Source organism: Lonchura striata, chromosome 15 (assembly GCF_050655825.1).
Source record: "Lonchura striata isolate lonStrDom1 chromosome 15, ASM5065582v1, whole genome shotgun sequence".
Taxonomy (NCBI): Eukaryota; Metazoa; Chordata; class Aves; order Passeriformes; family Estrildidae; genus Lonchura; species Lonchura striata.
In genome coordinates this window covers 4,128,259-4,150,747 of record NC_140717.1, presented here as the reverse complement: position 1 = coordinate 4,150,747, position 22,489 = coordinate 4,128,259, and the positions used below count along the sequence as shown (strand labels likewise).

Here is a 22,489-nt window from a genome sequence, read left to right as displayed (position 1 = left end):
TGCCACGGGCCACATCCCAGCTTGTGCCATGCCAAGTGTCACACCATGTTGTCCCACACGCTCCATACCACCCCATGTCACATCCCATGCGCCCTGGCAAGGACATCAGACACAGCCTGGCCACCAGAATACAGCCTCTCCCTGCCCACAGCCACCAGGACAGACACAGGGACAAAGGGACACAGGGACACGACGTCTCAGTGGCCCATAGGCCAAGGTCAGCACTTTATTTCCTTCTGCCATTGTACAAAAATAAAGAAGTGCCACATGGGTGGGGGCACTGCCCTTCTATGTGTACCAAAAATATCAATATACATAAATAAATCCTTGTGATGTTCATAGTTTAACACCGTACAAAAAATATAATAAAAAATAGATATTTATATATTAGAAATGTCCTTAAATATTTCTGCGAGCTGCAGGAGTTAAATTAACCCGAACAATCAATAAATACACTAAACACACAAATATTAATGCATAAATTAGGGGGGAGGCATGGGGGCTGTCAGCCGCTGTCACAGTGCAGGGCCCAGAGCCGAGTCCCTGCTGGGCACAGTCAGGGCTGTGGTGGCACGGCCTGGGAGGCTCAGGGGGGACACGGAGGGATGTTGGGGACTATGTTAGCCCCCAGTGTGCAGGAGTGAGCCTGGGGACACTGAGAGCACAGGGACACCGAGCACAGGGGACACTGAGAGCACTGGGATGTGCAAAGGGACACCGAGCTTGGGGACACCGAGCACAGAGGGACGGTGACTGTGCAGGGACACAGGACTCCGCTCCCAGCTTCTCCCTGGGAGCAGAGCCGGCAGCGGGCAGGCAGCGGGTGACAACACCGGTGACAGCCGCCGGTGGCAGCGCCGTGGGCCCGGTGGCGGGTGCTGGGAGAGCAGCTCTGAGTCAGGCTGTGTCACCCGACCCATTGAATCACTGGAAAATACGGCAGGGCTCGGGGACAGGGAGCAGCTGGGCACCCGGGGGACACCCGGCCCCGCTGGGGCCACCTGGATCCACGGGAAAGCGGGGCAGGATGTGGGACAGGCGGCCAGGGCTGTCCTGCAGCCCAGCGGTGGCTCGGGGACAGCCGGGTCCCCACGAGGAGCCGAAGCGGCGGGAGATGCTGTCGGCGCATCCGAGCCTCGCTCGGGTGAGGTGAGAGAGGCTCCGTGCGGCATCCCGGCCGCCGGATGCATCCCCATCCTGGGAGCGGGCTTGGGATGGCGTCCCACGGGTGGGGCCGAAGGAGATGAAGCAGACGGGAGCTCCGGGGCCGGGGCGCTGCCTAGGGCCGTGCGGGCAGCCCTGAGCCCCGGCGCGATCTCCCCTTCTCCCGGCGCGTCCGGCGGCTCCCGGCGTCCAGCTCGGCGCTGCGCTCGGCCATGAAGCGGGCGTAGCTCCACAGGATCCGGCACCCCTGCAGCTTCTGTCGGAAGATGCCGAGGGATGCCGCGGGGCTGGGGAGGGGCCGGCGGCCGGGGCGGAGGCCGGGGGCCGGGAAGAGCCCCGCCAGGTTGCTGAGGAGCGCTCGCACCTTCCGGTGGGTCCTGCTCAAGCGGCGAAGGATTTCGGCCTCGGGGTGGTGGAGGTCGCGCTGGTGGCGGATGATGTCCTGCAGCGCCTGCTCCATGTGGATCATGGGTCTCCGCAGCCTCCGCAGCCCCCAGGGCCCCTTGGCCGGCCTCCGCAGCCACTCGGGGGTATCGTTGGTGCGGCACATGTTGTGGATGTCCAGGTGCTGCTCCTTCTCCTGCCCAGAGATTGAAGATCGGGGATGTGGAAGCAGCACGGGGAGCGCCCCGCAGCTGCCCGGTGGAGGGGACAGGTATGACCCCTCGCCCTGGGGAAGGGGACTCACGTAGAAGGTGAAGAGCTCCTGCGCGTCCTCGGCCATGAGCCTCACCAGCGCCTGGGTCTGCTGCACGGTGGGGGCCAGCGGGGACCTGCCCCCCTGGCCCGGCACTGCCCAGAGGATGAGGAGCCCTTTGGCGACAGCTGGGGAGGAAGAGGAGGGAGTCAGGGGCCCGTGGGGCATCGCTGGGTGCAGGGACAGAGCCCTCTCTCACAGGGTCAGACCCCCGCGCCCGGAATGCTGCCTGCACCACAGACCCAGCCCCTGCGCCAAAAACCTGCTGGGCACCCGCAGGGAGGAGGATGAGGGTGCTGGAGGTGCTGTGGAGCAGTCGGGATGTGCAGAGCAAGCAGAGCAGCTGCTCCAGCAGCTCCCTCTGCCAGCGCGGGCCACCAGCGACACTCCTGCATCCAGTCCCGCTCTCCAGCTCTGCTCAGTCACCGTCCCCGTCCCGCTGTCACCCACAGGACTCTGGATATGGCACTGGGCTGGCACACAGCCTCTGTCCCTTTGGGCCAGCTGACCTCTGACCTTCTGCCATTGGTCCTCAAACTGTCCCCTCCTGTCTGCCGCTGCCAGCATCGCCTCTCTCGCAGGCTGCCCACCCCCAGCGCTCCCCATGCGCCGCAGCGGGGAATGTCCCCGACGCCGCCAGCGCCCGAGGGAGGCGACAGTGCCGGGGCACAGCGTCGGTGCCACCTGCCCCGGTGCCACCTGCCCCGGTGCCACCTGCCCCGGCGCCGCTGACTCCACGCCGCGGGCCCCGGGCCCTCTCCCGGCCGGGGCACAACGTACCTGCCAGCACTGCCCAGGGCCGCCCGTCGCACCGCATGGCCGGGCCCGCCGTCCGCCCGGGGCTGGGGCGCGCAAGCCACTTCCTTAAGCGCTCGGCGATGGGGAAGCGCGGCTTTTAAAGCCTCCGAGAGGACACGGCGGAAGGCAGCGAGAAGCGAAGCCGTGTCCGGGGGCCAATGAGCGGGGTGAGTGAGAGCAGCGGCGGGGGAAGCGGGGCCGGGCGGTGGATGGGGATGTTCTTCGAGTCAGTTCCTCGAGGGAGTCCGGCCGGGAGGCTGCGGTCCCACCGCTCAGCCCGGGTCCGGCCGGAGCCCCGCGTCCCGGCTTCTCGGGAAAGACTTTTGGATTCACGCTGGTCTCACCGCTCAGCGCCCGACAGGTTGAACTGAAACCAGCGCCGCCTGCCCCGAAACCCCAATGCAAAAGAGGGCAGTGGCGGCTGGCAGCGGGGACAGGGATGTCGCCCTTGTGCCACCGTGACTGGGTGTTTCGCATCCCAAATCCTGCTGTGGGAGGCAAAAATCTACCCTGGAAAGGAGGGAGGTGGAGGTGCGGGAAGTGCAGAGCATCCCAGCACTTGCCTGATGCTCCAGGGGATGCTCCATCCGCCTGTTCACACCTCTAGGTGACAAATTCGGGTGCTGAACCAAATGGGGGACACCAGGCTTAGCCCCTCTGCCCACAGCACCCACGGCAACACCGAGGGCGCCGGGTGTTGCCCAAGGCAGCGCTGCCCCTTGTGCAACACTGCCCTGGGAGAGCCCTGGGGCTCAGCACGGCTCATCCGGCACCGCCCTGGGGCTGCCACGGCCCGGCACAGCCAGCAGCACCCAGGGCACCCCTTTGTCCCCTGGGCTCCTCTTCCCGGCAGGCGGAGCCCGGCACCGACAGGGAATTTCCCGTTCCTTAGAGGTGAACGGCTCCGTGTCGAGGCGTGTCGCAATCCCGATGACTTTGGTGACCCCCGCAGAATTTACGTGTTTGCAGAGTTTCGTGGTGGCGTAGGGGGACAACCCAGAAACGAACAGCTCCTTCCAGGAGGAAGGAAGGATGCAGCGGTGACTCACTTGTAGAAGTGCTTTCTTTTCCCAGAATTTCCCTGTCCTGGCCGCACCAAACCACGACCTGCACGATCTGCTTCCTCCACCAGCTGCCTCTGACGATTCTTCCTCTTCCTCCTCCCCGGAACCTCCCTGGCAGAGGTGGCGGCTGGGGTGGGCTCCGTGGGGCCGGGGTGGGCAGGGCTGTGCTCCGGGCAGTCCTGGAGAGGTGGAGGAACCAGGAGAAGATCTTGCTCGTTCCACAGCAGTTTGTCCATCCCCTCAGGCTGCCTGGACAGGCTGTCCACCCATCCACCCATCCCATCCATCCCTCCATCCCTGCCATGAGGGTGATCAGGGCTCCCCCCCTCATCTCTCCTTGGCCACAGGTGGCCCTGACCCCTCCATATGGCACCGTCACCCCCCGGGCTGGGCCAGCAGGAGCCCATGGTGGTGGCCACCCCATGGCAAGTGTGGCCAGGACTGTGCAATACCCAACAGGGACAAAAATAGCCCGGGTGACCGCATGGGCCAGCAGCAATTTCTTCATCGCCGGGAGCGCGTCACCGGCGTCCCATGACTCGCAGAAGGGGCCGAGACAGGAAGGAGAGTGCCCCGAGAGCTGGCACGGAGCTGGTGGCTGCAAGAGCGTGGGGCTGACGTGGGCAAGACGTGCCAGGACCGGGGCACAGTCGTGCTCGGAACGTGGCAGAGCAGAGGATGGATTTTGGGGACAGGGTGGCAGCAGAGGTCCCCCCCAGGCTCCTGCGGGGTCTGGCTGAGGCCCAGGCCCCCCTGGGGGCACCCAGTGCTGCAGCACCCCAGGAGGGCACAGCCCTCACCCCGTGCACTCCACTTTGCCACAGGATGCTGTGCTGCCAGCAAGGGAAGAGGGCGTGGGGACACAGTGGCAGTGTGACAGGGACATCCCCAGGCCTGGGCTCAAGCTCCTGCCTCAGTTTCCCCCCAGTCAGGCCCGGTGTGGTGTGGGGCAGCAGGAGGGCATAAATGTGTGCCTGGGTTTCCCCAGGGCTGGTGATTTGCTGGGGGATGCAGCTTTAACCCATTTTTTCACCCAAAATACAGAGCAGAGAAAGTGGCCGTGTCCCAGCACGTCACAGCAGAACTCTGTCCCCTTGTCCCACCCCAGCCTCTGCCACCAACACAGGAACCAGCTCTGGGCTACACAGAAATAAAAATAATAAGAATTTTATTGACTTACCAAAATCTATGTGAAAATAGAACTTGTCAGGGGCTGGGTGTCACTGTCACCCCTCTGTGACAGGTGACAGTCAGGGCTGGCATTGAACCTGAGCCCCCCCACTGCCCCCTTGGAGATTTTTGGGGTGCCAGGGGTAACCCCAGCTCCAGGAATGCTCTCCACTCCAGGGGGCTAGTCCAGGGGTGTCCCTGAGCATCGTGGCCACCGCCCCCTTCCCAAGGGGACACATCCCATCAGCCCCAGGCTGTCCCCTATAGCACCACAGTGGCACATCACTGCTCTTTGGCATGTGCCCCCGTGTCCCCTCCACCTGCACACACCCACTCTCCCTGGGCCACCCACTCCGCACAGGCTGGGCTAGAGGGAGAGGATGGCAGCCTGGCCCCTGTCCCGTGGGCCACTGCCCACTGCCACAAGGCCACCGTGTCCCCAAAGCCACCTCATCCCCAGCACAGAGGGAGCGTGATGCTGTGCCTGGCTCTGTCCTGTGCTGGGGGATCATTAAAATGAACAATTTCAGTCGTTCCAGGGTGGGGAGGAGGGCAGACACCGCGCCGGGCCGGGCAGCGTGGCGCCGGCCGGCCGCTATCTGCCGCCCTCCTGCCGCTGCTGCAGCAGCTGGATGACCTCAGCAATGCCCTCCTCGGGGACCTGCCGCGGGACAGAGGGGTGTCAGCCTCAGGGGACACTCAGGGGACACTCAGGGGTCCCCGGGGAGGGGCAGGGCTCACCAAGGCGTGATCGAAGTTGAAGGTGCTGATGTAATAGGCCGAGATGTCAGCGGCCGCCAGCGGCTCCGCGATCTGCGCCACGATGCCGCACTCGTCTGGGGGACAAAGGGGGACTCAGGTCACTACCGTGGGGACACACAGGGACAGCCGTGCCCCAGAGCACCCCCTGGGTGGCAGCGGCACCAGAGGGGACACGGCCACCGCGGCCACACTCACCGAAGCCGAGGGGCTGCCCCCCGATGCGCACCATCCGCCACAGCTCCCCCGTGGAGCTGGTCAGCAGGAGGTCACTGGGGAAGCTGAGGGGGACGAAGCCAAGTGTCACCCCCTCCCTGAGCCCCCAGACGCAGGGACAGAGGGACAGACAGCCCCGGGATGGCACCTACCGCTTCTGGGTCTCGGCATCCATCACGATGGAGATGTAGCCGTCGATGAGGGAGAAGGAGAAGAAGGTGATGGAGTCGAGGTCCTGGCTGCCAGTGGCTGCGTCCCACGGGGGGCTGCCGAGGAGGAAGGGGACACATGGAGGAGCCACGACCCCCAAAATGGGCAGGAGAAGGGCTTGGTGGTGGCACTGGGTGTCTGAGCACCGTGCTGGGGTACTGCAGGGTGGGGGAGAGGGGATAGGAGGTGGTGGTCCCCACAGGGTCTGCAGCTCACAGGTGACACCACGTTTAGGGGCATTCTCAAAATGGCCACGGTCTGTGTGGAGCAGGAGGATGCCACCAGAAGGGACCCCATTCCAGGGGACACGGGAGAACCCCCCCAGCACCATTCCCACTGCCTTTCCCAAAACCACCCCCTCCTGCTTTACAGCGTCCCCCCGGAATTTGGTACAACGGTGGCTTTGTCCTTTGAGCCACCTCGGGGTTCCCACCCCTCACAGTGCAGCTCCCGGGAAGACAAAACCAGTTTGGAAAACACATCCAGAGTCTGAAAACCTGCCGGGATCAATGTCACCGCAGTTCAGGTGGCACCAGGCAAGAGGCCACCTCCGTGTCCCCATCCCCGGGACTCACCTGTGGGAGTAGAAGAGGACGTCGATGAGCATGGTGGCGATGGCGGGCAGCGTGTCGGGGGCCACCGTCAGGACACAGAAGCGCGTCTGGGGGCTCTGCACCGGGTGCAGCGTGGGGCTGGCGGCTGGCAGGGGAGCAGCCGCGTCAGGCCTGGGGACAGCTCGGGGACAGTCCCGCAGTGCCACCCCGTGGCCACCGCGCCCACGGCCCCAGGTCTCCCTGGGAGCAGAGGGGTGGCCCGGGGGTCCCCAAGGATGTGGGTGCCACCGGTGGGAGCTGCAGCATCTCCGAGTGTCCCCAGGTGGAAATCTCCAGTGGGAACTGGAGCATCTTGGAGGGGTCCTTAGGATATGTGACGCCGGTGGGAGCAGGAGCACCTTAGCTGGGACTTGTGTGGTCCTGGGGACAGGGTGACCATGGGGGTGCCCCAGGATGTGGGAACCACCCATGGGAGCAGCATCTTGGCAGGGACTGGATGGCTCTGGGACTGGGTGGCCAGGGGACAGGGTGGCCCTGGAGGTCTCCCAAAGATTTGGGTTGCACTGGTGGGAGCTGGATCATGTCAGCGGGGACTGGGTGGCCAGGGGACAGGGTGGCCCTGGAGGTCCCTCAAGGACATGGGTACCACCAGCTGTGCTGGAGCACCTGGGTGGCCCCAGGGGACACAGAGCCCAGTGTCACTTACGTGGCTTGGGCTTGAGGAAGCCGTTGCTGACGTCATCGCAGGTGACAGGGACACACTCGCCACTCTCCTCCTTGTAGATGTCGAACTCCCCGGCCAGCGTGTGGATCACCACGGGCAGGTCCCGCTCCCGCACCTGCCCCGGGGCGCGGGGTCAGGGCTGCACTGCCACCCCTCCCCCTGGACAGCCAGCCAGGGCCACCGTGCCCGTCACCCACCAGGATGAAGTCGGTCTGGTACGTGGAGAGCATCAGCACCGAGACGTGGTGCTCGGCCAGCGGCGCGATGACCGACCGCGCGATCTTGGTGACGCCGGTGGCCTGGCAGCCGGGGGGCTCCCGCCCGTTGGAGACCACGCTGAGCGCCAGCCACGTGGAATCTGCCACCTGCAGGAACTCCGAGGGCGGCAGCTCTGCGAGGGACCGGGGACACTGAGGCACAGCCCGACACAGAGCCAGTGCCAGCTCAGGCACTGCGTGCCACGCTGTCCCATGGGTGATCCCCAAGGCAGGATCAGCCCCAGGTGTGGGGACACTGGTTTGGGGGTGCAGTTGAGCCCCATCCTCAGTGGAAAGAACCAGACAGGGCTCAGCTGCTCCACACTGGGATTTGGCCGTAGGGACGAGGGGGGCCAAAGCTACAGGCCCCCAAACCCCAAGATGTGTCTCTCCTCCCTGTGCCAGCACCGCAGGCTGGGTGTATGGGGATGTTGGCATTTCACCCCCAAACCAGCATCACCAGGGCCGTGGGGCTGCCCAGCTCATCCTCTGCCCCCCAGGAGCCTCCAGCCCAGCGCCCACCACCAGGGATGTTCAGGGATGCACACAGGACATTGGAGGGGACAAGGAGAGGGTCATCCTGCTGTCCTGGGAGTCCCAGCACCTAGTGTCAGCCTGGTGGAGAGAGCCCAGGCTGCCAGAGGGCCACAGCTGCTTCCCAAAAATCTGCTGGTGTTGGCAGGGTGGGCATAGACCAGCTGCTCCTGCCTCCCACCCTCCTGCCCAGGAGAGGGGCTGGCACTGCTGGGGCACCCAGGGCTCAGTCAGGCTGCTCCCTCTTCTCTGGGCTCCCCTTCCCATCAAGGGACGGGCCAGGGCCCCAAGGAGTCTCCAGTCCACTCCTCCTATCCAGGAAAGGTGGGAGCAGCTCCCATGGGAGACCACACAAGCCCCCAGCCCTTGGGTGGGCAGCCAGTGCCCAAGCCCAGCTGAGACCCCAGACTCACCACGCCAGTGGTGGAGGGGAGGCTGCACGGGGGAGGGTCCAGCCCTCACTGAGGGGCCCCCATCCGGGGACAGGCTCTGTACTCCGCTCCCAAACTGGGCCGGGGCAGGGCGGGAGCGGGGCCGGATCCGGAGCCTTGGCGGCTGTTCCCAGCGCCTGTTCCTGCGCAGGAAGCGCCAGAACAGCCTCGGCTCCAGCCCAGGGCCCAGTGCTGGGAACAGCGGGGCGGGACAGGGACTCAGGGACATGGGGACCTGTCCCAGAGCTCAGTGTTTAATCGCTTTTCAACACCACCCTGGGCGAGGCTGAATGCAAGGGGGCCTCGCTGTCCCTATGTCACCCACCCCAGGGCTTAATCCTGATCCCAAGGGAAGAGGGGGTGCAGCTCTCCTGTGCTGGGGGTCCCCTTCCAGCCCGGCAGCAGGGGGACACTGGCAGCCCGCAGCCAAGGGGGGTTCACGGGGCACTGCGGGGCCGCAGGCTTGCAGGACCATTGTTCAGCACTTCCCGCCCTCCCCTCGGGATTGAGGAATATTTGTCTGCATGCCCCAAAATACAACAATACGTGGGGAACGGCTCTGGCTCTGGGAGCGGGGAGAGCCCGGGACACGGTCCCGCTCCACAGCACACGGAGGTGAGCCTGGCACCTGGCCGCGAGTGCCCGTGGCCGGAGCGCTGACCTTGTCCCTGGGTCACGGCCAAGGACCCGCGGCGGCCCCGGCAGGAAGGTTTGGGCGTGGGAAGGCGGGCGGGATCCGGACCCTCTGGCTCAGCCCGTCGGGCCGGTGGCCCGGCAGGGCTGGCGGTGAGGGTGACACACCGCACGTGCCGGGCCATGTGGGGACGTCACCAAGTGGCACCTCCCCGGGAGAGGGACTGGCTTGGAAGGGATCCAACCTCACCCCAAAAGCTGGACCCTGCTGCCGGACAGGACTCACCCCTGCCAGCCTGGCCGCGCCTGTGCTTTGCCCTGCTCTGCCAAAGCTGCAGCTGGCCCTCACCGGGAGCAGGGGCGGGATGAAACTGGACACGGGAACGATGACAGGCTGCCAGAGCCGGGAGCGCCGCCCGCGGGCATCCCGGGAGGAGCCTGCGCCCTGCCGGAGCGCCCGGGCTCCGGGCCGGCACCGCAGCCCGGTGGCAGCGCTGCCCGGGAGGGGCTGGCGGAGCAGGGCAGCCACGCCGGGAGAGCCCCGGCCGGGCAAGCCGGCACATCCCCGGCACAGGCGCCTGGGGCAGGACGGGCACGCTCCGAGGGAGCCAAGCACAAGCCGGGACTCGCTCCCCGCGGCCCAGGCGCAGAGCCGGGCTGGGGACGCGCACAGCCCGCGCCGGCGGTGCCAGCCCGCCCTGCCAGGGACCCACCACTCGGTACCTTTGAAGCCCTCCTCGTCCAGCATGACCGTGTAGTCCTCGGGGGTCTCCGTCAGGCTGAAGAACTTGCATCTGAAGCAGAAGAAATCGGTGCTGCTGACCTCAAAACCGCCGCCGTCTCCCGGGGCCGGGAGTCGGGGAAAGAAGAGCAGGAAGAGGAGGAGGAGGGTGGTGGCGGGGGGAGGACAGCCGGTACCGGCAGCGCTGGGGCAGGAAGAGCAGCTTGAGCAGCGGGTGGGTGTAGAGCCAGAGCCCGCGGCGGGCCAGGCTCAGCACCCGCACCCGGTGCTCCAGGATGTGCAGGTCCATGGCGGCCGCGCCGCCCCGGGAAGCGCCGCCGCCGCCACTATAAGGGCGGACACGGGACCGCCCCGGGACCGGCCCGGGACCGCCCCGCATCGCCCCGGAACCGCCCCGCCTCGGTTCGGCAACGCCCTGTGACCGCCCTCACCGCCCGGGGACCCATCCGGGAACGCTCCGCTTCTCTCTGGGACCGCCCTGTGACCGCCCGCCTGGCGCCAGGACCGCCCCCATCGCTTCGGGACGCGACCCGGCACCGCCCCGCACCGCCCCGCACCGCCAGAAAGGCAACGACCCGGGCCACCGGGATGCCCGCACTGGACACCCGGGATAGCCCCACCGGAGCCTCGGAACCAGCCCCAGTGCAGAACTCCGTGGTGCCCAAACCAGCCCAAATTCAGCGCCCCAGGATGCCTGGAGCAGCTCCAACTCAGAGTCCCAGAGTACCCCCGAAATGCAGCCCTGGGGGCCCAAACCACCTTCAATTCAACAGCCCGGCATGCCCAACCAAGGGAGACCCTCTGGGAGCCACTGCCAACCCCACTCTACCCCCAGCCACAGCACCCAACCGGGTCCCACATGCTCAGCCCCAACGCCAGGTCTGGAGAGGGGATTCACCAAACCAGGTCCACCCTGGGAAAAAGGGGTTTGTGGAGGGAGGAATGGAGGTTTGGGCAGAATTCTTGCCTGCAGGAAGAAAGAGAGAGATGGCCTGGGCACTATTTTGGGATGGGAAGCTGAGCTCTGGGGTGTCATGGGATTAGTTTGGGGTCCCCTGGCTCTGTTCAGCCACAGGAGCTGTGACAGTGGGAAAAGGGGAAAGGCCTGGGTGCTGGGGTGGGAGTGCACCAGAGCCTGGCAGCCACCACTCTCACAAGCTGGGGCAGGTCTCAGTCTCCTCCCATTCCACTTCAAAGGGGCAGCCACAAGGCTGGTGAGACAGCAGGGCTGGGCCATCTTCTGCGGTGACAGAGCAGTGACAGCAGCGTGGCCCTTCCCAGGTCACTGCCCAGCACCTGCCCCCAGGACAAGGGCAGCCAGGAGAGAAGGGACCCAGGGAAGGGTGCATGCCAGGGTCAGTGTCCAGTGCGAATGGGATGCAGGGGAGGGTGCCCCCAGGGATAGAGAACCATGGGCAGGGTCCAGGTCAGGGTACCCCCAAAGCTGGTACTGGTGCAGCAAAGGGGAGGTGACACCCTTGCCTCCTGCCACCCTCCAGCCCCATCCCAGGCCAAGAGAGGTGGGAGCCGGGGCTGCGCCTTTACACACTCGCTTTATTGACCCCTTTGTACAAAACTGCTTTTCCCGCTTTATTTTACAAACCCACCACCCACCCTCGGGGAGGGCGGGGGGGGCAGAGGGGACCCCACAACCAGGGGGCACCTGGCTGCTGCTCACCCACCCCGTCTCACCTGCGCTGGGGCCTGGGGGGGGGTGGCAGTGGTGGGGTGAGCCCTGGCAGGGTAAACACTCCCCCTGAGCTGTGGGGAACTTGGGGATGGGAGGGGATGGGATGGGGGGCCTTCAGCCCCAAAACTCGGCAACAAATCCCGCCGCCTCTAGCACATCCTGCCTCGGTCCCTGTCCTGCCTCAGAGGAATAATAAATAGGCTCAGTGAGTAGGTAAGTTGGGTACTACATATAGGGCTACAGCTTGATATATCCTCACTAGATAAGAGGGGGGCGAGGGGTCCCAGGGCTCCTCGTGTACCCCCAGTGCCCTGCGCCAGGCCTAAGTGCTCAGGAACTGGGGCTGGGGCTGCCCGGCTGGCGCAGGGTGGGGGCTACAGGAGGGACCCGGGGGGTGATGGGTCGAGGGGCTCTGGGACGGGGAGAGGGGCCCAAGGGGCAGCCCAGCCCCCCAGCGTGGGGAGGGAGCTCGGGTGGCTCAGCCACCCCCTGCCCGGGCTCCCACCGCTCGTGGTGCCAGCACCCTGCGGGGTGGGCACCCAGCGCAGACCCACGGTGTCCCCTTTGGTCACCACACCTGGCCAAGCTCCACGGATGCCCCGAGAGGGCCACGCTGTTCTCCCGGAGCCGCACAGCCCCCCTGTCCCATCCCTCCAGCTCAGAGCCCCCAGCGCCGGGTGCCAGGGGTCCCCCTGGGTGTCCTCGCGCCCGGGTCCGTGCGCAGCCCCGCTGAGCCCGGCTGCCCGGGGTGTGGGCCGGGCCCTACAAGTACGTGTCCTCGCTCTCCCGGGAGCTCAGGCTCTCCTTGGACTGGTGGTGGGGGGAGACCTGCGGGTGCAGCAGCTCCCGGGTCGTGCCGGGCGCCCCGTTGCCCTCGGCCCCGGGGCCGTTGGCAGGACTGGCCGGGCCCTTTTCCCGGCTCTTCTCCTTGCTCTTGCGGGCCTTGGGCACGGGGGCCGGCCCGGGGGAAACGATGATGGAGGGGACGGGCTCCAGAGCCTTGCGCGGCGCGGGCTCCGCCTCGCTGATGGCCTTGGCGCCGTGCAGGCGCGGGGGGGACTTGCACTGCAGCTCTCCGTGCGTCTCCCGCCACTTCTTCAGCTGGATCAGGTGCTCCCGCTCGATCTGACGCTCCGTCACCGGCAGCTCGATGACCTGTGGGGACACTTGCTCCATCAGCGACAGTGCCACCGGGGCTGGGTGTGGGATCCCCCTCAGGGCACTGCTAAGGAAGCTTTTTGGGGGCTGCTTCCCATGCTCCGCCCACCCAGGGACAGCCCAGTCTGGCAGCACTGGGCCCCCAGGCCGTCCCCAGCACCTCACCTCCTGCACCAGGAAGGCCTCCTGCATGATTTTGGGGCTGAGGGCCCTCAGCCTCTCCATGGTCTCATACTGGCCCTGGCAGGATTTGAGCTTGTCCGAGGAGCCCAGGGTGTGTTTGAGTAGCACCAGGCCCACCCGGAAGATGATCTTCACTCCTGCAAGAGGAGACGAGACGCAGTGAGTACCAGGTAGGACAGGGTGACACTGCCACCGTGTCCCTCAAATGCTGTGGGACAGCACATCCCAGTCCCACTAACGGTCAGGACATGCAAGAGGGTGAATTTGGAATGCACATGCCTCCTAACCCCCAGGAAAACTGCCCACCTCCACTGGTGGCTGTGGCTGCCCCAAACCTGCCCTGCTACAGGTCCCATGGCCGTGGGGAGTGCAGTCACCCCGTGAGGAGGAGGAGGATGGTGGGGAGCTCCTACCTTCACAGAAGAACATGTCCCAGACGCGCAGGACGGAGCTCCAGGGCAGCGTGCGGGAGAAGGCGCACATGAACCACTCTGTCATGTACAGGATGGGGTCGATCTTCTGCTTGCTCAGGTGCTTGTAGGCCACAGGGGAGACCTTGTGCAGCAGTGAGAAGAGGATCTGTCCGTCCAGCTGGATGGCTTCCTGCAGGGACAGGGACCAGCATCCCAGTGAATACCCCAGCCCTGGGATCAGCCCCCAGGGCCAGGTCCCAGCAAGGGCAGCCAACCCTCTACACCTGATGTGAGCAGAGCTGTGTCCCACGGATGCTACACTGAGACCCCCATCCCTGAATGCTTCTGGGAGCCACATCACAACAGGGAGACTGTGGGAATACCCAGCCCCTCCTCAGACCCCTTCTTTCCCCAGGGTGAGGAGCTGGACAAGTCTTTGGCCTGGAGATTCAGAATTGTGGAATGGTTTGGGTTGGAAGGGACCTTAAAACTCATCTCATTCCATCCAAATGCCCTGTGGTAGCTTCCACTATCCCAGGTTGCTCCAAGCCCTGTTTAACCTGGCCTGGAACTCTTCCAGGGATAGGGTGGCCACAGCTGCTCTGGGCACCCTGTGCCAGGGCCTGCCCACCCTCCCAGGGAGGAATTTATTCCCATCCATCCCTGCCCTCTGGCAGTAGGAAGCCATTCCCTGTGTCCTGTCCCTCCATCCCTTGTCCCCAGTCCCTCTCCAGCTCTCCTGGAGCCCCTTTAGGCCCTGGAAGGGCTCTGAGCTCTCCCTGGAGCCTTCTCCTCTCCAGGTGAGCACCCCCAGCTCTCCCAGCCTGCCTCCAGAGCAGAGGACCTCCAGCCCTCAGAGCAGCTCCATGGATTCCTCTGGAACTCTCTCCAGCAGCTCCAGGTCTTTCCTGTTCTGGGTCCCAGGGCTGGGGCAGCTCTGCAGCTGGGGCCTCACCTGGGCAGGGCAGAGAGGCAGAATCCTCCCTCCCCTGCTGCCCACACTGGGGGCTCAGCCCAGGACACATGGCCAGGGTGTGGTCAACCCTCACCAACCAGCACTCCTGTGTCCTTCTCCCCAGGGCTGCTCCTGATCCCTTCATCCCCAGCCCAGACTGATCCTAGGGGCTGCCCCAACCCAGATGCAGCACCCTGCAGGTCCCTGCCACTGCTGAAAGCACCATGAGCTCTTTACTTACCAGTTTCTCGCTGTAGTAGCCAGGGAGGTACTTCTCACAGATCTGCACCAAGCACCAGAACGCTTGCTGCAAGCCAAGGACAGCAGGTGAGCACTCAGAGGACATCCCTGTGGCCCACTCCCTGCTCCCAGGAACCACGGGAGAGGGTGGCAAGCAGCAGAGCACCCCTGGAGCCCTTTGGGTTGCCCTGAGCTGGGCACCCCACTCATCAGCACCCCCCAAAGGGCCCCACAACGCTCCAGGAGGTGCCAGCTGTCCCCTGAGCCACGTGCCCGTACCTCGGCCGGCATGTGCATGAGCAGGACGGCGGCGATGGGCGCCTGGGCCTGGCAGTACCCCTCCTCCGGGCGGTACAGCGTGTACGCCTTCAGCACCCGGAACAGGTCCTGCTGCCTGCAGAGACACCCGGGCACGCACAGCTGGGCACACGGCACGCACGTGGCCCAGCAGCCTTCCCCGTGCACGCCAGGCTCCAGCCTGGGTCACTCCCTGGCTGGGATCCCTTTTCCACACAAAGCCGGGCCAACAGCTCTGGGGCTCGGCCCACAGAGCGCAGGTCCTGCCTGGATCTGGGAGTCGAGCCGTGGAGACAACCATTCGGCCCAGAGTGAGGACAGACAGGCAAGGACCTAGCTGCAGCTCCCAACACACTGGGAGCAGCATTTTCCTGGTGAAACGGAGGCCACAGGCTGCCACCTCCTCCCTCTACCCTCCTGTCATGGCAATTCCCACCCCACTGGGTGTTAGAGCTGGTCTGAGCCATCCTGTTTTCAGTCAGTGCATGCTCTGCCACTGTGGGAGTGTAGGGAATGTCGGAGGAATGGGAGGACTCTGGGGACAGGAGTGTGCTCCATGAGCTGGGATACACAGTGCCCACCCCATCCATGGCTGCTGAGGGCTGGACACAGAGTAGCTCCACATACCCGTGGCCTCCACGTGAGACGAACATCTCATGGAAGGGGAACTGCCGATGGAGATCCCGCTCGATCACGTCCAGCCACTTGGGATCTCCTGTGAGGAGGTCCAGTTCCTGGGGAGGGGAAGATTGGGGTGAGCAGCACCCTTGACACCCCCCACAAGATGTCTGAGATCCTAACATACACCCAAGCCCGAGCAGGAGGCACCCCAGCACTGCCCCCTCCCTGGTGGTGCAGGAGGGTTCCCAGCAGGACTCACATCAAACTTGCCCATGTTCTGCTCCAGCTTGACCTTGCTCCCAGAGAGGTACTGCCAGGCACGGCCCCGCAGCGAGGGCGGGATCCCCTTCTGGCACCGCAGTCGGATCTGCGGGAGACACACAGCCGTCACGGGAAGATCACAGAACGCTGGAAACAAAGAGACTCCTGGGGCAAGGTGGGAGCCAGGCCAGCACCACAGCCACAGCCTGGTCCCCTGCTGCTTCCCAAACAAGGAGAACTGTCCCTGAGTGCCTGGGATGCAGGGATGCCAGCTGGAATGGCAGTCAAGCACCAGCAGCACAGAGGAGCTGCCAGAGGCCCAGCAGAGGCTTCGTGGCTTGCAAACAGCTCCAAACAAGCCTGGCACTGCCTCAAAGCCAGATCCTGCTGGGAGCTGGAAAAGCAAACACTGGAGTCAAGGTGGGGAGCGAGTGGCTCTGTCCCATTTGGAAGCACTGAGGACACAGGGGAGGCTCCCCAGCCCTCAGTCCAGCCCCCCACCCCACCATGGGGCCGTGGGAAGCAGGGATGTGCACCCTGACGAGTGCCTCAGCCTTTCCACCTGCTCATCCTTGGCAGAAGGGCAGGTCTGGTTCTATCTCCATGCATGGCCAGATCCTGAGGCCCCTAGAGCCAGCTCCATGCCCACAGTTTCCTGTGCCCCTGGTTTCCTTGGCACTGGGCAACAGCCAGGACCAAAGTCCAGGCGAGGCAGTCGGTGCCTACCCTGCGTGGGAAGCTGAGCCAGCTTAGCTCTGGTGCTGCCTGCACCAGCAGGGACCAAAACAGGGCCCCCAGCATCCCACTCCAACTCCTCATCACAGGAGCAGCTCCAAATCACAGAATGATGGAATGGTTTGGGTTGGCAGGGACATTAAAGACCATTTCATTCCATGGGCAGGGTTCCCTCCCACTGTCCCAGGCTGCTCCAAGCCCCAGTGTCCAGCTGAGCCTTGGACACTTCCAAGGATCCAGAGGCAGCCACAGCTGCTCTGGGCACCCTGTGCCAGGGCCTCACCACCCTCACTGGGAACAATTCCCAATTCCCAATGTCCCATCCATCCCTGCCCTCTGGCAGTGGGAGCCATTCCCTGTGTCCTGTCCCTCCATTCCTTGTCCCCAGTCCCTCTCCAGCTCTCCTGGATCCCCTTCAGGCCCTGCAAGGGCTCTGAGCTCTCCCTGGAGCCTTCTCCTCTCCAGGTGAGCACCCCCAGCTCTCCCAGCCTGGCTCCAGCAGCTCCACATCCTTATGTGTCCTTTTCCTCACAGTCCTCAGCCAGGGTATGCAGCAAGGTGGGTCTCACAAGCCTGTTGCTTTCAGCACAGTCCCACCCCACAACACCCTGCATAACCCTAGCACAGCCTCCATTCCTCATGCCCCTGCTTTGTTGGCACATGCCAGGGCTCTCAGAGCAGTGGCCTGCAGCTCCCATATCCTCCCCAGGCCTCTCCTGCCTGCCCAGAGCTGTGTTTCCCTTTCGTTGGAGCAACTGGGGAGCAGATGGATGTTTCCAAGCACAGTACCATCACCTCCCCTGGGGGTTTGCTGCACCCTCGCTGGTTGTTTGCTGAGGCAGGTCCCTTTGTGCTGGCAGGAAACACAGCGGACGATGCCCAGGGCCGCTGTGGCAGCTCCATGGCTGCTGACAGCTCCCATTTCCAGCCAGCTCCCCTTCCTGCTGACTGAGCTGCCAGGAAGGAAACCGCCTGGCTGGGTTTTGGTTTGGCAACCCCTCCGGCTGGCCGGGCCAGCACCACTGGGGCTGAGCAGCTCATCCCCTTGGGCCCGCATGGGGTCCTGCCATCAGCCCCACCATCCCACCGTGATCTTCCAGGGACCGGGAGCGTGTCTGGGCTGAGGGATGCTGGAAGCAAGGTGAAGTCAGAGCGCTGCCCATGCCAGGAGAGCAGTGGGAGCTGCACACCCACACGTCTGCCCTCCTTCCAGCACGCGGTGCTGGCACAGCACAGCACCATGAAGGATGTGGGGTCAGGCTCTGCTGGGATCGAGGCCAGGCAGGGAGCGTTTTGGGATGCTGGAGCGCTGCAGGTGTGAGCAAGCCCGGCAGGAGCTGGCCCAGGCATCCCTGGGCTGCCTGCCAAACCTGGTGAGGCAGCCAGAAAAGTACTGGGGTTTTTCAGAGGCTCAGGGAGCTCCCCCAGAGCAGCAGGAACCTGCACCAAGCAGGCTCCTGCCAGACCAAGGATAGTTGACAGCATCCAAGGCCAAGCCTGGCAGCCTTCCCTGAGCAGCCCCAGGGATACAGGCACAGAACAGCATTCCAGAGCAGCCTCTCCAAAACTCCAGGCATGGATTTTTGCTGCAGGACAGACTATAAAGCACATCAGCCCCATGGAGACTCCTAGAGGCTTGGCTAAGCACAAGCAAGCTGCTGTGCCAGGCAGAGCAGCCCCATTCCAGAGGGCACCCTGTGGCACCTGGCTGGAGAGTGGTGGAAACTGCCCGTGGAACAAAGCGTCCGCCTGCCGTGGCCCAGAAAATGCTCCCAAATCCTTTAAGAGCAGCCAGGAAACAGATGAGGGATTCCGGTGTCATTCACCAGGCACTGAGTAGGGACAGCACTCTGGGCACACTGAGGAGACTCTGCCAGCATGAGGAGGAGGAGAAGGCCCTTCGGCCACTCTCTGGCACTGCTGTCCCATGCCAGCAGCCTCACTGCTCCCAGCAGACACACAGCAGCAACCCTGGACTTGCTGCTTCCCAATTCCTGCCTCATCTGCAGACACAGGGGATCAGGGAGCACCAGCAAACCAAGACATGGAGTCAGCAGACCAGGAGTCGTCCAGGGACCCCTGTTCACAGACCAGTGTCGTGCACATTAGGCTCAAACATTTCCTACACCGAGCTTTTTTTGGTCTGCGAGATGCTCAGAACAGAAGTTTCCATGAGCAAACAATTCCCATGGCTGCCTGCAGGCAGCCAAAGAAGCCCTAGGAAGGCTCCAGCCCAGCAGGAAAGAGCTGGAGGCAGAAGTGGGCTGGCTCAGGACCACTCAGCCCCCCAAGCTCCAGTTTCTAAGCGGAATGAACAGCACATTCAAGCCAACAGTATCATCCAAAGGCACACAGACGCCTGTCTGCAGGGAACCAGTGACATCAGGCTGCCCCAAAGGGACACCGCTGTGCCTGGCTGTCCCTCACTGTCACCTCCCAGAGGCGACATGGCTGTCACTTACCTTTTTGTGTTTCTTGGCCATCCACTTGTCCCAGTTGTTAAGCATATCCAGCCACTTGGACTCCCGCTGCCGGAGCACCTCCAAGGGCACCTCCTCCAGCCTGTGGGAGCGGGAGGAAGAGGCTGTGGGTCAGTGGATGCCTGGCCCTCCATACGGGAGGCCCCCTGCCTCCCGAGCACCCTGGGTACCCCCATGCCCAGGTGGCTGCAGCCCTCAAGGCGCAGGGCTCAGGACACGCTCGGCAGCGCCGGTATTTCGGCAGCTGCCGGAAGCGCTCGCCACCCGTGGGTGAAGTCCCTGCACCAGCAGAGCAGCTCAAACCTCTCGGGAGCAGCCTGCTCTGCACACAGCACGTGCTGCAGCATCCCCAGGGACACGCCAGGAAGGTGAGGGATGAGCAAGAGCTGATCCCTGTGGCAGGGGCCGGCTGCATGCAGAGGGAGTGGGGCCATAAGCATCGTGTCATTCACACAGCTCCAGCCACACTGCGCTCCCAACGCCTGGAGCTGCTCCAGGCCCGGCACCGAGCCCAGACCAGGGTCTCTTAGGAGGGAGGGGAGTGTTTTCCAGAAACGCCTCAGTCTAGCCAGGGAATCCGATTTAACCCTGCTGAGGCAGGGGGGATGCTGCTGTGATGCTGAAGCTGGCACCGCGGCCTCCAACCCCCCGTGGCACGGCATCTGTGCGGAGATGGGTGACAGGCAGCTGGGGCAGGGCCAGGCAGGGCCATCCAAGGAGAGCAGACACTCCACCAAGCCATCAGTGAGGACTCGATGCTTTCCCAGGCTCTGCTCCACGTTGTCCTGTGGCCACACCAATCTCAGGGAGAGTCAGATCCTTCCTGAGGACCCGAGGCCAGTGGCCTGGTGCTGAGCATCCTCCAGCACCCAGCCCCACTACAGGACACGCAGGCCTGGCCTCCTCCCTCCACATGCCGAGCCGGAAAGCGAACGGCAGGGTGAGTCCAGGGCCGCATCCAGCTGGCAGCACTGCCCCGCGCCCTGCCCAGCCCTTCCCCGCCGAGTCCCACCCACCGCTGCGGGTCGGACGGGGCGAGCGCGATTGTTCTGAGAGCAAACCCGCTCCCAAAGGATCTGCTTTGCTTGGCTCCCCACCCTCCCGGCACGGCCAGGCATGGCCGGCAGCTCCCCAGCCCGGCACGGGGATGGAGGCAGCGCTGGCCTGCAGCCGGGCTCCGCGAGGCGTGGGAAGCTCGGGAGCGCGGGACGCTGGATACAGGAGCTGGCGGCGGGCCTGCTGGAGCCCCGCCAGCACAGACTGGAAGCTGCTCCCAGCTGATGGCTGCTTGGCAGCGGGCAGGGAGCGAGGACCGGCTGCATTTCATATGGCCCAGGCGGGAGGGCGGGGGCACACCAGGCAGGGAAGTGACGGGATGCCCTATGCTAGGAATGAGCTCCTCTGCATCCACACTGGGTGACATCCCCACAGCTCGGCCCTTCGCGGTGCCCTCAGACTGCCCATGGATGCTCGGATACCCTGCCTGCCCTTCCTGTGCTTCTCCTCCCCGTAGGGCAAACCCAACTCTGGCAGCTACAGCAGGAGGTCAAGTATTCCTCATTATTCCCTCCAGGACAGTGAGCCAATAAAGCCGTGGAGCAGGGCAGGACTGGGCCCCAGGACATCTGCAGGGTGCTGCAGGAGGCTCAGTCCCTAGTGACTGCAGCCACCATACTGTCAGCACCCTTGGGAGCAGCCACCAGCCTCCAGCACCACAACCTTCATCCAGAGCTGCTGCTGCCTGCTGCAGGGACAGGGACACCCACGGGAATGACAGCCAGGACAAGTGTCCCCTAAATGTGGTGTGTGGCCAGGACAGGGTGCAGCACCACGCGAAGGAGAGGCCACACCACTCCTGCAGTGCTGAGGGACAAGGTTTATCACCCGGAGTGATGCACCTTGCCCAGCACAAATACTCCAACCTTCAGCACCTTTTCACCCCACGGACCCACCCCGTAACACCCACAGGCTATGAGGGGTGAATGCTCTGCTCCTCACAGATAGGGAAACTGAGGCACAGCGGGCACCAGAGCGCTCAGGTGGGCAAAACCCAAGGGGAGCGCTCCAGGCGATGTCCCTGCAGGAGAGGAGCTGGCTGCCACGCGCTGCTCCCACTGCCATCCCGACTTTCTCTGGGCGTTGCTGTGAAAGCAGGGCCAGGAAGGCAATCGCCAAACACGCTGCCGAACCAGCTCGACAGCAACAGCACATTCCTGGGTGTCAGCACCGCCCTGGGGCCCAGCGCCTCGGGTTAGCCTCACTTCCTCCGAGGGTTTCCTCCGAGGAGCAGTGTGACCATGGTGCCTTTGCCAGCACTACCAACAAGGGCTCCTTGGAGGGACACCACGGCCTGGCCTCCTTGGCTTGACAGAGGCCAGAAGTCCACTGGAATCAGTGCTTGGAGCTGACCAGACAGCTGTGTGCTGGCAGCTCCCAGATCCCAAATGGGGTGGACACCGCTTCCCAGCCATTCCCCTGCTTCAGAGGGAGATGGGACAGCTGGAACAGCTTTTGGGGCTCTTCACAAAGCCATCACAACATCATGGAATGGTCTGGGGTGGAAGGGACCTTAAAGCTAATCCAATGCCACCCTCTGCCATGGCCAGGGACACCTCTCACTGTCCCAGGCTGCTCCAAGCCCCATCCAACCTGGCCTTGGGCACTGCCAGGGATCCAGGGGCAGCCACAGCTTCTCTGGGGACCCTGTGCCAGGGCCTGCCCACCCTCACAGGGAACGATTTCTCCCCAGTATCCCATCGAACCCTGCCCTTTGACAGAAGGAAACCATTTCTTCTTATCCTGTCACTGCAGGCCGTTGCCCAAAGTCAGGAGTCCAGCTTCTCTTGCAGCCCCTTTAGGCACTGGAGCGGGCTCTAAGCTCTGCTCGGAGCCTTCTCTTCTCCAGCCTCAACACCCGCAGTTCTTCCAGCCTTTCTCCCTCGTCCACCTCCCCGCGGCCTCCGCCGCGGGCACGAGCGATGCCTGACAGCGGCGCGGGCGGCCCGCGCCCAGCCCGGGGGCGGCGGGGACGAACCCCCGGGGCGGGGAGAGCCGCGGCCGGCCCGGCCCGGCCCCAGCCCGGCCCTGCGGGGGCCGAGCGGCCGGAGCGGACTGGGCCGGGCCCGGGGCGGCTCCTCTGCGCCTCGCTGTCCCAGTGCCCCCCGGCCCCTCAGGCCAAGGCCCCGGCCCCCCCTCACGGCCCCCACTCACGTCCCCTCGGCTCCGCGGCTGCCCACGATGAAGCCGAACTTATCGACGCGCCGCTCCTCGGGGCCGCCGCCGTTGATCTCGGAGTCGGAGCCGAGCGAGCTAAGCTCATCGCCGCCAGCGTCGGCGAGGCTCTCGCGGGTGCCCGCCAGGCTGCGCCCGCCGGGCGAGCTGGGCCCGCCGCCCCCGCGGCTCTTGGCCATGGCGGCGCCTCAGCGGCGGCGCGGCCGCTCCGCCATGCCGGGACACGGCGGCGGCCACGCCCCGCCCCGGCCCCGCCCCCTCTCTGCACCGCC

At 64.8% G+C, this 22,489-nt stretch overlaps 3 protein-coding genes across 8 annotated transcripts; all 3 read right to left on the bottom strand.

The window, feature by feature from the left end:
• Positions 1-197: 197 nt before the first annotated feature.
• LOC146765987 (uncharacterized) lies at positions 198-2,777 on the bottom strand. 3 transcript variants are annotated; one of them, XM_085592877.1, is made up of 3 exons: positions 2,642-2,777; positions 1,853-1,989; positions 198-1,744 (listed from the first exon to the last, which is right to left on the bottom strand). In XM_085592877.1, exons 1-3 carry the CDS (start codon positions 2,676-2,678, stop codon positions 1,280-1,282), a joined length of 639 nt encoding a protein of 212 aa, XP_085449003.1. In that variant the 5' UTR covers positions 2,679-2,777; the 3' UTR covers positions 198-1,279. The 3 variants fall into 3 exon arrangements, with proteins under 3 accessions (XP_085449003.1, XP_085449005.1, XP_085449002.1); XM_085592879.1 differs by lacking the exon at positions 2,642-2,777 and having other exon boundaries at positions 198-1,420; positions 1,529-1,744; positions 1,853-2,544; XM_085592876.1 differs by lacking the exon at positions 2,642-2,777 and having other exon boundaries at positions 1,853-2,560.
• Positions 2,778-3,685: 908 nt separating this feature from the next.
• Positions 3,686-11,337, bottom strand: CASTOR1 (cytosolic arginine sensor for mTORC1 subunit 1). Of its 4 annotated transcripts, none has more exons than XM_085592864.1 (9): positions 10,130-11,337; positions 9,935-10,005; positions 7,554-7,747; positions 7,339-7,471; positions 6,654-6,777; positions 6,021-6,134; positions 5,851-5,933; positions 5,635-5,729; positions 3,686-3,902 (listed from the first exon to the last, which is right to left on the bottom strand). In XM_085592864.1, the coding sequence occupies exons 1-9, from the start codon at positions 10,330-10,332 to the stop codon at positions 3,705-3,707; spliced, it is 1,215 nt and encodes a 404-aa protein (XP_085448990.1). In that variant the 5' UTR covers positions 10,333-11,337; the 3' UTR covers positions 3,686-3,704. The 4 variants fall into 4 exon arrangements, with proteins under 4 accessions (XP_085448990.1, XP_085448989.1, XP_077643414.1 ...); XM_077787288.2 differs by lacking the exon at positions 3,686-3,902 and adding an exon at positions 4,874-5,554; XM_085592863.1 differs by lacking the exons at positions 9,935-10,005; positions 10,130-11,337 and adding an exon at positions 9,498-9,789.
• A 150-nt stretch (positions 11,338-11,487) lies between these two features.
• On the bottom strand, positions 11,488-22,464 carry TBC1D10A (TBC1 domain family member 10A). Its single transcript, XM_021537291.3, has 9 exons — positions 22,197-22,464; positions 18,969-19,068; positions 15,770-15,877; positions 15,517-15,623; positions 14,872-14,986; positions 14,594-14,659; positions 13,398-13,587; positions 12,967-13,121; positions 11,488-12,798 (listed from the first exon to the last, which is right to left on the bottom strand). The coding sequence occupies exons 1-9, from the start codon at positions 22,394-22,396 to the stop codon at positions 12,406-12,408; spliced, it is 1,434 nt and encodes a 477-aa protein (XP_021392966.2). The 5' UTR covers positions 22,397-22,464; the 3' UTR covers positions 11,488-12,405.
• Between the last annotated feature and the right edge of the window lie 25 nt (positions 22,465-22,489).

Coding starts and splice junctions, on each gene's coding strand:
- TBC1D10A (XM_021537291.3), bottom strand. CDS start 22,396: ATGGCCAAGAGCCGCGGGGGCGGCGGGCCCAGCTCGCCCGGCGGGCGC. Junction 15,878..18,968: donor TGGCCAAGAAACACAAAAAG/GTAAGTGACAGC, acceptor TGTCTCCCGCAG/ATCCGACTGCGGTGCCAGAA. Junction 14,987..15,516: donor GTCTCACGTGGAGGCCACGG/GTATGTGGAGCT, acceptor GTGTCTCTGCAG/GCAGCAGGACCTGTTCCGGG.
- LOC146765987 (XM_085592876.1), bottom strand. CDS start 2,029: ATGCCCCACGGGCCCCTGACTCCCTCCTCTTCCTCCCCAGCTGTCGCC. Junction 1,745..1,852: donor AGGAGCTCTTCACCTTCTAC/GTGAGTCCCCTT, acceptor ATCTCTGGGCAG/GAGAAGGAGCAGCACCTGGA.
- CASTOR1 (XM_085592863.1), bottom strand. CDS start 9,774: ATGTGCCGGCTTGCCCGGCCGGGGCTCTCCCGGCGTGGCTGCCCTGCT. Junction 6,135..6,653: donor GTCCTCTTCTACTCCCACAG/GTGAGTCCCGGG, acceptor CCTCCTCGGCAG/CCCCCCGTGGGACGCAGCCA. Junction 3,903..5,634: donor TCAACTTCGATCACGCCTTG/GTGAGCCCTGCC, acceptor CCACCTCTCCAG/GACTGCCCGGAGCACAGCCC.